This window comes from Pocillopora verrucosa, chromosome 12 (genome assembly GCF_036669915.1).
Source record: "Pocillopora verrucosa isolate sample1 chromosome 12, ASM3666991v2, whole genome shotgun sequence".
NCBI lineage: Eukaryota > Metazoa > Cnidaria > Anthozoa > Scleractinia > Pocilloporidae > Pocillopora > Pocillopora verrucosa.
The window spans coordinates 16,975,197-16,988,463 of NC_089323.1; the positions used below are offsets into that span (position 1 = coordinate 16,975,197).

The following is a 13,267-nucleotide window of genomic DNA, read 5'->3' on the forward strand; positions in this document are numbered from 1 at the left end:
CATGGAGTTCCAGGTGGATTGTATAATGTAACTATTGTAACTCTTGACCTTGGTTAAAGTAATCATCATTACTTTACCTCTTGTTTTAGGACACGAAAAACAAGAAAAATATAAATGTAGGTGTAGGAATAAGGCCCAACATTTATGGAAGAGGTCCACATGGACAGGGTTACTAAGCATACATGAATAAATCATAATTTGACAACTGGATTATAAGAAATAGCACACTGACCCTCAAAGGTGAACCCTATCTAATTTCTGCGACTGCAGTTTACCTGTGACAGTTATTTTATCACTTGTGGGATGGAGAGCAGCAATCTCTCAGTAATTAGAAACCATTTGTTCTGCGCGCATTTGACGAGCTATTTCACACCGAAAATATTTGGTGGAAAACGTTGTTTAAAACAATTTGTTAGATTCCCTGTCCATTTCTCCCTGGTACTCTTTCCGCAACCTTGACTGCAAATTCAGGCATGCAAAATATTATTTGCTGAATGAAAAAAAAATTACTCAAAATTCATGATATTTGCTGGGCATGAGGAGAATACTTGTTGAATTTTTATTGTACAAATAATCCTCTGCATATACCTGTAACTCTTTTGGCGGCCAATTTGTTATAAATGCGTCAATATTATCAAACCTCAGGGACGGTGATTGAGGCAACATAGAGTATAATTCTCAAACAGCCCATGTGGCATACCTTAACCTGTCCAACTAATTCCTTATAGTTTGTCTAAGTTATCCCATCTGTGGATAATTGTAGAGTGTAGGTCTTCGCCCACTGATCTGCTTGAGAATTCCCTTGAGTGGACACAGCACAGATGATATGAAGTATCTGTAGATCAATCTGTAGATATGGGTTAGTGTCACTTGTTGCTGCACACCATGATGATCCTGATGTGTAGTTTAGGCGACCATTCTTGGCAGGTGTATTGGCATTTTGTTCAGTCGAAGCAGTTAATTCATTGTCTGGAATTGCTCTATTTTCCATTCCAAGGTCAAAATCAACACAAGCCCCTACAGAAACAGAATTTACTCCTGCATTATAACACTGTTATAATGATTATAGTATCATGGATAATGATTGGATGTGATAAACATATGCATGCCTTGAATCTCCCTATGAGGTATGTCTCATGCGAAGTTTGTGTCACAAATAGTAACAATTAGAGCTGGTCTGCCACTGAAGATATTTATCAATTTACTGAGGTGTTTATTTTTAAAGAAAATGAGGAAAGATTTAAGGTTCCAAAAACTGTTGCGCTGTATCAAAGGCATTACAGCAAGATATAAATAAAGGAAAATAAATTGCTGCAGCAAATTTGAGAAACCTGGGTCACTGACCCTTTCTTGGAGCAAAGAGAAGTTGATTTTCAGAGGAAATGTACACGAAAATAAATTGCTGCAGCAAATTTGAGAAACCTGGGTCACTGACCCTTTCTTGGAGCAAAGAGAAGTTGATTTTCAGAGGAAATGTACAATTTTGGGGGCTCAAGGTAAAAATGTGCAGACTAATCCAAATTTAAAGCTTTTCAATAGATAGAAAAGGTGAAATAAATTCCCAAGTGCTTTAACCTGAAATTGAACCAGAAGTTACCACCTGATTTCTTCGTTGGAACACAATAGTTTTAGAATCGTCACTCTGCATTTCTGATTGATGAATAATTCAAAGTTTAATTTCACTTTCGTATAATTCTCCATACTTCCAAATTGAGCTTGATGTAATAGCAAATAGATTTTTAACTGTGCCATTCTTTTTAAGATAACATTAATTAAAAAAAAGACGATGCTGTCCGCATCAAGGATTCACGGCGACCGTGAGAGAAAGCCTAAGGCTACAGCACTCATAACTGAAAGAAATCTCCAACCAAGTACCCTAAACGTAGACTGTAAAATAAAAATAAACCTTTCTAATAGATTTAAAATGATATGGTGCTCACCTAAAGCCAGTGGAAGAAGTACAGCGAGAAACGCTACCCGGAAACAAAGATTAAAGTGCGCCATGTTATGATTGAGTGTGTCACGGTTTGCATGTATCACGATAGTTTCGCTTGATTGGTCTTTTGTAACAGAAAGCTCATCAGAAAAAAGGTTGTCTCCTCGTTATTCGAACTTAGCTTTCTACGATTTATGGCAATATCGTCCGCGGTTCCAACAAAACAATCAGACTCTTCGTAGGCCGAGTAATTCGTCCCCTAACAAGATGACAGAAGCTTGAAATTTGTTAATATTTCCCACAATGCCGTGGGCTGTAGCTCATATTTCAGCTGATTTCAATTCATACCTCAGCGATATGGGCGACCTTCACCACAAAAAAAAAACAAGGATGTCAAATAGGTCAGTAAATACAAAGCTGGTCTATGGATCAGCTGCAGGATAGCATAGCGTTGAGTATAGCGTTGCGTGAATGGCTGACGGTAATGTCGAATGGCACAGCGCACATACAAACGGTGTAGCGTTGCGTGAAATGGCTCAGCGTAATGTCGAATCGCACAACGTACACACATACGGTGAGATGGCTCAGCGAAATGTAGAATAGCACAGCATACATTCAAACAGTGTAGCGTTGCGTGAAATGGCTCAGCGTAGTGTCAAATGATACGGCGTACACACAAATGGTGTAGCGTTACGTCGAATACCTTTGCAGACCATCAGACGCTCTAGATGAACATTAGATTGCTTAGCATTACATTTCGATGTTGTGGCGAATCGTCGAGCCTGCTTAAGGCGTGACGTGAAGGCTACTTCACCGAAATCACCAAAAATACAAACCGCAAATGGAACAGCTATCTGCTGAGGGGCAGGACGTCATCGAATGTAAAGATTGACACAAAACCACTACATGGTGTAGTCGCTGTGTTGAAGAGTCTTCACTTCGCCTTGCCTTAAAGCAGAGCCAATTCGTGGCTTTTCGGTAAGTTTGCCCTCTTTTTTCCCCTGCCGATATTGCATTTATTCGTTGTCGTTCACGAAAGCGTTAGTTGAAATAGCAATGAGACTGAATTCTTCTACGGTTTGCCGGCCTCCCGGCTTACCTCAGTTAGCACGCGTCGGTTAGCCTGAATGTCTTAAGGTATTAGCTAGTATTATGACGAGCATTAAATGTCGATTGTCGAGCTCTCTTTTCTTTTCTGACTCGCGCTTACTTTTTTTTTTAATATAAGAGTTCAACTTCAACGGCTCTTTGAACATTGCAGGAGTACTTGAGAAGTTGGATTCTGTGTGCCTCTATGTACAGAGTTGGACGCCATGGTAAGAAAACTGATGATCTCCTTGATCTCTTCATAGTTAGTAGAGGAGTCTCCTCTACTAACTATGATCTGTTTTAATATTTTTCAATCAAAGTGATATCGGAATACTCTAATTGGTGTGCCGAACGATAAGAGTAAGCTAAGAGAAAGACTGTTTATATTTATTACTTCAGAGGTGTACATTAGATCACTTTGTTTATTTATCTCTGTTTTATGTCTGACGCGAAATGAATTACAAAACTCCTAGAGCCCGATACTAGAGGGTGAGTGTTGCAACACAAACAAATACAAACACAATACTAAAAATAAGAAGACGAGCTCCGTGACAAGAATGGAGAAAGAAAAATTGTCTTTAGTGCGAGAGCTACTTAAAAAAATCTTATTTTAATCAGATTTCTTGAAAAAAGTTTTTCAGTAATTATTTTCAAAACCTTATCAGAGTTTCAAATGCAGCAATAATCAAACAAACTTCACATTAGGTCATAACCTTCAAACTTGCTTACATACACCGATAGTTTCCATCCATCAATTATTCTGAAAAAAAGGGCATAACTAATGTTCTTCTGTGACAGTAATTAGCGAGCAGAGGTCAACAGTACTAAGAAAACAGAAAAACTGGATCTAGCTTGGTATTCTCCTACCAAATGTGATGTTAAATGCAAGAATAGAGTGCACAATCATATTTCAGAGATAATTCAATGTCTTGAAGTATCATAGGCCAAAGGATCGTCACAATACAAATTAGGCCCAGTTGTATAAAGGGTGGATAACATTATCCAACGAATAAATCGCTATCCAGCGGATGTGATAGCAAAACGTCACGTAATTCGCTATCCACCGTATAGAGATTTATCCACTGGATTGTGTTATCCAACCTCCAGACAACCATGGCTTGGTAAATATTCTCCATTAAAGGTACACAGTTCGAATTAAAAAAAGTCATACGCGTGGTTTCCTACAGTAGTGCTACTGACGTCAAGCGCACATGCAAAGTCCTATATCTAAAGTACCCTATCAAAAGTAAAAAAAATCAAATAAAATCAAACAAAATTAAATTAAACAAAAAATGGCTTAGTAAGGACGACCGTACGTCTCTCCCAAGAACAGCATTTCTCTTAAAGCTGCGTTGCGGGCACAACACAAGGCCACGATTGAAGGTGGGCAGGTAGATGCGCGGTGAATGTTTACGGAAGTGAAGCTCCGCTACAAGCCCGGTTAAAACTGTACGGTAAACGGGTGCTTTTTGATGATGAAGGTCTGGTTTTCGAAAAAGAAAAAAAATTAAACTAAATACTAGACAGTGAAATGCCATTGCACACAAAAAGGTACTCAATTAAATGAGACATGGAGTATCGGACTCGGACACATCTTTTCATGAGGACCTTTCATTCTACAATGTCGAGCAATCATGTTCCATCAAATACGTACTAACCTTAGAATAATATTTTCGAACCATGTTCTATACTTCTAAAATACTCCGTTATTTAAAATCTGTTATCCCGTGCTAATAGTCTAAACTTTATCCATAAATACTGTACAAGGTACAAATACGAAGCAATTTACTGTCTCGACTGCTCCGGGGAAACTACGGAGTAAACAAAATATTCCGGAAACGTTCCTTAGGTCCAGAAAACTACTAAATAATGGGGTTTTCGAGGATTCAATCTTCTCTTTTGGTATCCGATCTGAGTCAGCATCCCAGCTTATGAAGATCTCTAAATAGGCCAGAGCAAAGGTAGACTTCAATAACGGATATCACACACAAAGCTGAAACAACACGTTTATTGTACCTTTTATTAGCTCGTTTTCATTCGTTTTGGGTAGCCAAAAATGCTGCACTAACCATGAAACACTTCCTCACTTCAATGATACCACTTTCTTACTTAAACGACGGAGAGTTGTTCCTGATAAACTCAGACGAAGTCTGACTGAAAGGCTGAGTTCAAAGGGAGAAAGATATGCAGCCAAAACCGCCTTCCTGCTGTAAAGGTGGTCCAGAACTTCTATCTGTTTCAGATAAAATGGTATTAAGATCATGTGCTTAAATGTTCGTTTGCAAGTGAAACTTAACAAGAGAAAGTGAAACCGAATCAATCTGTATAATGGTTCATAAAGATCCCACTGCGTAGCAGGGATGATATATTCTGCAGATCACTCAATAACACAAAGAAACAAACAAAATAAGGTAATGAAATAAGATACCGTAAAAGAATGAGTGCAATTAAGAGCAGGAGAGCCTATTTAAAATTGCGGCCACAAGGAGAGGCACTTATTGGAAGGAGAACATTTCTAAAGAAACCACCACCTGTACTTAATCCGCTGTCGTTGAAGCTAACGGTAAAGTTGTAATAGAAATAAGTTTTCCTTTTATCCCTTCGAAGTGGAGGAGGAAGGAGGAAGTGGAGTGCATATTGGGAAGAGGCGCTTGTTTGATATCATGGCCTTGGGGGTGGGTGATTATTCGGGGGATGGGGAGAGGTGCTTATTTGAGGAAATACGGCGATCATAACTCTAAATCAATGACGACAAAACAAAAATACGTATTGCATCGTCAGACAACGAGGCATCCAAGAATCGGTGAGTTTGGACTTTGGTCATGTGGTGGTGCTGAGTATACATAGCTAACTGTCATATGCCAGAATGTTTTTTTACATCTTGCCTAGCTCTTTCAAGACTTGGAGATCCCTTGTCAAAATTAATCGTTATAAAATCATACTCAACGAAAGAATCTAAGTAACTGAATATCACTTGAAATTTAGAGATATAGGAAAGGGAACACAAATTCAAATCGGCATAGAAATACTCTAGCCAATAACAGCGCATAAGACAACTCAATAAATAATTTACACAAGTTAAATAGTAAAATATTAAGAAAAATTTATAACCATGGCAAATAAGGTTTACTGGAGGCAAAAAAGTAGTTAAAAATTGGAGTCCATTGGTTACCCTTGAGATTCAATAATTTCAAAGTAACGACAGTGCAGCTGACAGGATGATTAACTCGTCTTGTTTAATAAGTCTCTGTATCGCCCTTCCTGATTCAGTATTGTATTTCTTTCCCCTGAAAAATAAAGATAAAAACTCCCACGCCAAGAAACCGATCTTGACCCAAAGAAAATGAAAATACAAGAAAAAAGGAATACAATTAACACAGGAAAACAGAAAAGTATATTGAAGGAGACAAGAACAAAACATCCCTATCCTTGGTGTAGTAATCTTAAAAACTCATTAACAAAGGAATTTTAAAGGTAGTTTAGAAGTCCTTCATTTCTGAAACAGACATGACCACTTTAACGATTCCGACGAGTTCGGTTAAGTAGCCATGAAAAGTCGTAAGAGGCCATTTCAAGGAGTAAATTGACTGTTGAAATGGTCATTTCATCAGCTCTCTAAATGCAACTATCAGTTCACTAAAGCTGTGAAGTGATTAAGTTCCAAGAATTGTGGATTTTCAAGAAGCTTGAGTGGCCAACTTGAAAACGAACACGCGTCCTGAAGTCACCAGTTAAAAGAATCTTTAAGTGGCCACTTTTCAAGTAAAAAAAATCCCCACTTTCGAGATCTATCTAAAGTGGTTACTTCGGGCAGCATCCAACCGGCCTATCTAGGAGCTCTTGGTAGGATCACCTCATGTGCTACTTTTGCTCTAACAGGATTGAAGAGACAACGGACTGAAATGAACATAATCATGAGTAAGAACGCCCTTCCAAACAAGAAATGTATAATTTATATACAAACGTAATGCAGTGGAACTCTTACCTGGACTGATGGTTATTTTTGCAACTTTGCTGGCTTTTCCTTCTAAAATCACCTGTGAAAATGCACAAAAATGTGAAACACAGCTGCACCAGAAGATACAGAGAATACTACTGTTTCGTGGTAAGCAGATGATTTTAATACACTTCGGGAACTGTTCTTAATGATTTCCTCTCAAGAAATCAGGCGCACAGGAACTTGAAGTACGACTACTTTCATTTAGTTTAGAAGTCAGCTCGTTCTTTATGCAAAAAGGGAGTAACATCTAACAAAATAACTGGTATACTTACATCCTTGGTTTTAGTTAAAGCTCTTTCATACACAATGTAATTCTCTCCGCTTTCAAGTTTTCCATTTACATAATTTGCTGTTTTTTCACCGTCACCAACAGTAAATTTCCAAGGTTTGTCAATCAGTGGTACATTTTCTATCTCAGCAGCAATATAAAAGTTTACATCGTCTTTCTTTGCATCACTGGCAGAGTTCAGTTGTAAACCATAATCACCCGGCAGCTCTTCAACACCTTCAGCAACTTTCAGAACAATGACCTGATAAGCACTGAAACGTGAAAACGAAATGCATTTAGGTATAACGTTCATGTTATTTTTGATTTAATGGATCTAAAATAGTTCCACACAGAAGACAAAGTTCACCCCTCTAGGACTCATCTCTCTCAGTGACCCTATATAAAGTTACCACAGGTATAGAGCGTTGACTCAGGACATCTCGTCGCTCTTCTTGAAGCCGGTAACAAAACTTGGAAGCCGCTTCTGAGACTCTCTAGATGTGCTTTTTGCATTGTATAGAGTTACTGTTGTGTTTCAATTCATAAATGAACCCCATTACCGATACGTTTGCCGTTAACTATGAGTCTCGACAAGTGAACGATTCGCCCAATGGCAAGTTACACTTTGTCTTTTGAGTTACCTTATTGGACCATTTTCTTGTTCAACAGGCCACAGATAAATATCAACAGTTGTCTCAGAAACTTCAACATCGGTCATATTAAGTGGTAGTGGAGATCTAGGAGCTAACAAGGAAAAAATATGTCCTTTATCATTATACGACTTTTACCCATTGGTACATACCAATTGGTAACGATGTGCATGAGATATCTATTTCAACGAAATGTTATGTAAGAAAAATCTATATACTTACCCATGATATCTGTTGTGATGTAAGCACTTCTGACTGCAGTTTGTCCACAGTCGGAGGAGCCATAAATATCAAATTTGTATGAAGTGCCTGGAAATAACCCTCTCACTGTATACGTTGTTAAATTTGTTTCCAATTTGGTGCCAACATGTTTGAAGATTTTATAGTAAGACTTTGTACCATTGTAACTCACCTAAAAGATTTAAAATAAACAGGGTTAGATGTAGAATTTTTTAATATTCGTTTTGAGTAACACCGAATCACTACCTTTCTGTCCCATTACATGCATCAAGCAGCAACAAGGATTGAAAATCGTTGTGCTAAATTTTCCACACGGCATAACTTTTCAAATTCATGAAACAGATGATGAAGGTGATGATTAGAGATTGTTTCATTTTCAATTTGAGGCAGTCTAGATTTTTTTTATTTTGCTTAAATACATGGAATTAAAAAATTAAGCTTGGGACACGACCTCACAAAAAATATACTTTGCCAACAAAGCCAGGAATCTGTGTTAATCTACTAGTTCATGAAAAACGATGTGAATTTTTGATTGAGGCAAACAATTGTAGATGAAAATACATCAGACTTCCCTTTGAAGTCATGATAAGTTAATAATCGTTTTAAGGAAAATGGATAAATAAAAGTTCAATTCATATCTTTTTATAGATTGTGCAAATATGATCGATTTTTAAGTTTCCCTCCGGAAAACACAACTATGAATTTAGCCCCACTTACAGTATAGATAATCGATTCCCTTTTTTCAAATTGTTTCCACGTCAGTGTAACCTGGGTTTTTCCAAAGTCAGTTACTCTAAATTCCCCAGGTGCTTTCGGTCCTTTCAGTGCCATGATGGAAAAACAAAACAATATTTTAGAATCTTCTTAAAGAACTGGAAAGTTCTTGTCAGAATACCTTGAGGCAATAATTCAAGTTTGCAACGACCACATAATAAACCTAACCAAGAAACGTTTACATTTTAAAAATCTAGTCATTAATTGTAAAGAAAATCTGACAGACACGAGTGAGTAGATTTCATACTTCCATTCCTCTCATTATTCCTGTCTACCCCTTAACTAGTTTTTCCAAGGGCACACTAACGGCGTCACTTGCAATTTCCACGTACATGTAATTTTACCGGAAAATGGCACTAAAGGGTCAACCCTTTCATAATGTCATTCTACCATTGCATGATGTCATTTTGTACTTTTAACTCTTCGTTTTATTTGAAACTTACCCTTCTGTCCTCAAAACCACGATAATATTCTTCGAAAGATATTCTTAGGAATGTCGTGACTAATCAAAACCTCTTACAAGACAATCAAGTGGTGCTCATAAAATGCTGATCAGTATCGAACTCACTTGTCACCAGTTCCAAAGGTTCCCCATACGGTCCAGGTCCTGCTCCTGTGTAAGCTCGAACAGAAACATTATATTCAGAACAAATCAGGAGGCCAGGTAGGAAAACAAATGTTGAAGAGGTATTAACAGTAACGTTGTTGTGAGCAGACCAATTGTAAAAATAGGATTTCCACAACAGGTTGACCTTGACTTCATACAAAATAACTTTTCCAAAACTCTTTGCTCTCGGTAGACGTTCCCATGAAATGTTAAAAGTCGTCTTGTTCATTTGAGAGGCAGAAACAGAGTCTGGGCCAACACTGGGTTCTAAAAAAGATTTCAAATAGCACAGTGTGATAAAGAAAAAACATATTTTCAGGCTGGAGGAAATATAGTTATAAAGTATATAAAAAAAGCCTCTTGGTTACTTGAAGACTGAATAAGAATGCCAAACAATTTTAAAACTAAAAAAGAGACTAAAACCCATGTCACCCCCCTTCCCCCCGCTCGTATATGTGGAGCTTCTACTAGAAAAGAGCGCACAGCACAGGCTTATCAAGGAGAAATGATAAAAAATGCGATGGACTAACTGTTTATAACCATGAGATCACTCCTTTGTCCTCTCTCCGTACCGTAATTTTATTACATAAAGAAAAATACGAATTCAGACTGAGGTTGACCATATTTTCTGTCATTGTTTTTCAACTCCCAACATTTTTAACCTCAAAAACTCCTGTAGAGATCACATCAGCCAAACCTAGGCTCCTAAAAGCCCCTGTCCTTTCAGAGCATTCCCATATCACCCGAACGCAATTGCATTGGTATGAAGTATGTTCTCTCAATCGTGATTTTAAAACGCTTCTCGTGCAATATTAAAAATGCAATCCATGAAGACCTCCTCGTACAACATCAATGGCGGCAGGGGAAGAGAAATCCCAAGAGCAGAAGAAAAACAGGTCATGGGGTAGGAAAAAGGCCAAAGGAAGAACTCAGCAAAACAATAATGATGTGAAATGCGGAAATTATGATTTACGGAACACCATCCTACATATGTTGCTGCATAATCGTCGCCCTCATTGCCTGACAAAGATAAGTGACACGCACTCGAAACGTCAAAATGCACTTCAGAAGTTATTGTATCATGAGAAAAATGATGATAATTTTTGGTACTGGATATAACCATTATAACCAAGCACAACTTAGTTTTACTAGTATCTGTATCATAAATTGAATCAAACGTACCGTACTCTCTAGTAGTTAAATTTATGGTTATATTTGGTCCAGGTTTAACAGTCACAGCTCTGACATAGAGCTCATATACAACTCCACCTAACACGCCAATTGTGTAATTTAGCGCATCTATTCCAGAAATCTCTTTTAATACATCTCCACCGTGACTATAAAATAAAGTATAACTCCTGATGATTCCATTTGGTGTAACAGGCTTTGTCCAAGTCAATTTTATTCTTGGACCATATGGCTTGCTAGGCGGCACATCAGTATAAGACAGGAACGCAGGTGCACTGGGTGCTGAGGAGGCAAACAGAATATGGAATTTGAACTTTCTTAGGGATTATTTCAAAACCAAACAAATACAGCGTCATCTTAGCCACTATTACAACTTCACTCAAGGAAGGAAACTTTCAGAATTTAACCATTAATGTTTACAGAGCATGGACAAAGAGAAAATTATGCTAATACCACGAAAAATCCAATTACGTGGCGAGATGAAGCAAAGAGAGAGTACAGAGCGTTGTGTCCACATTTGAAAGCCAGCACCCTAAATCAATCCGTAACATCTCTTATACCACAAAATGACTAATAGTCTACAATTATGTTTGTAAATTTTGGCTAAGGTATCCCTGAATATCAGCATCCTATACTGTCCTCTTTAAAACAATAGAACTGGCCAGTTTCATTTCCTACCATCTTCCAATGTCCTCTCGACCTCAACACAACTCTTAGGCCCATCACCACCAGAAGTGTAGGCCACAACTTGAAATATATATTCTGTGTACTTATAGAGTCCAGTCACAACTGTTGTTAATGTATCTCTCCCATTAATGTTCAAATGGGTTGCTGACCCTGGAAAGCCTTTCCTTTGGTAGAATAACTTAAATCCTTTGATCACGCCATGTCTGAAGTCATCAGGAGGAAAATGCCAGGATGCTGCAATACTGGTGGAGGAACTTGCAGTGACATTAAAGTTAATGGGAGCTCGTGAAGGAGCTGCAATTGAGTAATCATGTTTAAATTCCTGAGGATGTAGCACATTAGGACTGTTAGATGTCGACATAAGTTCAATATGCTCAACTAGAAAGTTGTTAACTAATTTCGCCCACCTCCTCCAAGGGTTTTCTTAGGAACAATTTGGTTGAGATGTTGGTTTATTGATGTGAATTGTATGTCTATAGTTCTTTAAGTAAAAGCTATAATCTTTGTTACAATCGTCAAAAAACTTTACCTCTACCCCGTGTGTTAATGTTGATAACATGTCGGTAGCCAGCCTGGTTACTAAAAAAGCCCCCCCCCCCCCCGCCCCCAAATCCCTGCGCAACCCAAGGACCAGGATGGGTGGCTGAAAATTGTGTATTTAAAGCTCAGGGGAGGGAAGGGTAAGGTTTGGACCTCTCAAACAGAGTTTGTTCTTGCGCTATAGGGACTATTTGAAAGAGGCCTTCCTTTCTTAATTTTTTTGCACAGGCTAGTTTGCATAACTGGCAGTCAGATTTCTGTTTCAAGACACCTCAGCCAGTGGGCTAGGAGCCTATGGCTGGGTGACTGAAAATTTTCAGGAGCAGGGGGCTTGAAAGGGATCACAAGTGACAATGCAAACACCTACTCCCTAAGTCTCAGCCTGAAAGCTGGGGAGGGGGAATTAATTTGACTTCATTTTGACAAAAACAGGAGCAAATAAATACCTTTACTTAGAAGTACCCCATAAACCTCTACTCTCAGAGCTTTCCAATTAGAATACGCTTTTGGCTGAAAGCGGATAAACTTTGCACTTGCAAATTCCCGTAGACTGTTCTTTATGGTGCCATAGTAATTTGAGTTTCCAGAAAAGACCTGTAGTTTGTGGAACAAATGTGAAATAGTCTCATCACAATAGTAGAAGAAGAAATAAATAACAAGTACTCCTCTCTCGATAACTGCGTACTATATCCTCTGCACTGTTCTCAACATTTCTTGAACTTTTGAAGATGTAAAGTAAGTAAACTACAATATGAAGTGAAGAGGCAATGGTTGACAAGTCCAGATCACTTGGACTAAATACCGGTAACCCTTTTTAGGATACTTAGAGTGAATTGCAATCACATGTATGTAACAAGCACATTGACTGAAGTTTCTTCTGAAAAGAATAATGTCTGTTCCAACAACATTTTGCTATTCATTTGAGGGAGAATTTATGTTGAATGTTGAAAAAGTAGACAACTTTTCCCTTCTTCTGACTAAAATCAAAGTGCTCTGTGAGCAAACTCATGAATTGACACATGATTTTTTAGATTATGTTTAATGTTATCTGGTTTAGGGAATTTTGTGGTTGATTATCATATCTAGAGTACGAGCAGTAGTTCAGTGTTCGCTAATGTAGCAAAGAAACAAAGTAACGTTGGGATAAGAAGGCATTACAATTGAAATGATCGTGCTATTACATTAGACAAGGTGGATGATGTCATGTGTTTTAAACGTCTATCATTTTTGTTTCTGGTTCAAAAGAAAAGGTTGGAAGTAAATGTGGGTGAAAAGTGAAATTTACTGT

General features: G+C 38.0%; 1 protein-coding gene across 5 annotated transcripts in view; it reads right to left on the minus strand.

The window, feature by feature from the left end:
- Nucleotides 1-3,391: 3,391 nt before the first annotated feature.
- Nucleotides 3,392-13,267, minus strand: part of LOC131799840 (uncharacterized) — a 75,323-nt gene continuing 65,447 nt past the window's right edge. For 2 of the 5 annotated variants that reach the window (XM_066159489.1, XM_066159493.1), the window contains exons 20-30: nt 12,426-12,573; nt 11,431-11,733; nt 10,747-11,034; nt 9,526-9,831; nt 8,901-9,001; nt 8,166-8,355; nt 7,935-8,037; nt 7,298-7,565; nt 6,198-7,062; nt 5,042-5,258; nt 3,392-4,508 (exon numbers count right to left, since the gene is read on the minus strand). In XM_066159489.1, coding sequence (XP_066015586.1) covers nt 6,898-7,062; nt 7,298-7,565; nt 7,935-8,037; nt 8,166-8,355; nt 8,901-9,001; nt 9,526-9,831; nt 10,747-11,034; nt 11,431-11,733; nt 12,426-12,573 — 1,872 coding nt within the window. In that variant the 3' untranslated portion in view covers nt 3,392-4,508; nt 5,042-5,258; nt 6,198-6,897. The remainder of the gene's footprint in view (nt 4,509-5,041; nt 5,259-6,197; nt 7,063-7,297; nt 7,566-7,934; nt 8,038-8,165; nt 8,356-8,900; nt 9,002-9,525; nt 9,832-10,746; nt 11,035-11,430; nt 11,734-12,425; nt 12,574-13,267) is intronic. The other 3 variants (XM_066159490.1, XM_066159492.1, XM_066159491.1) reach the window with 3 other exon arrangements.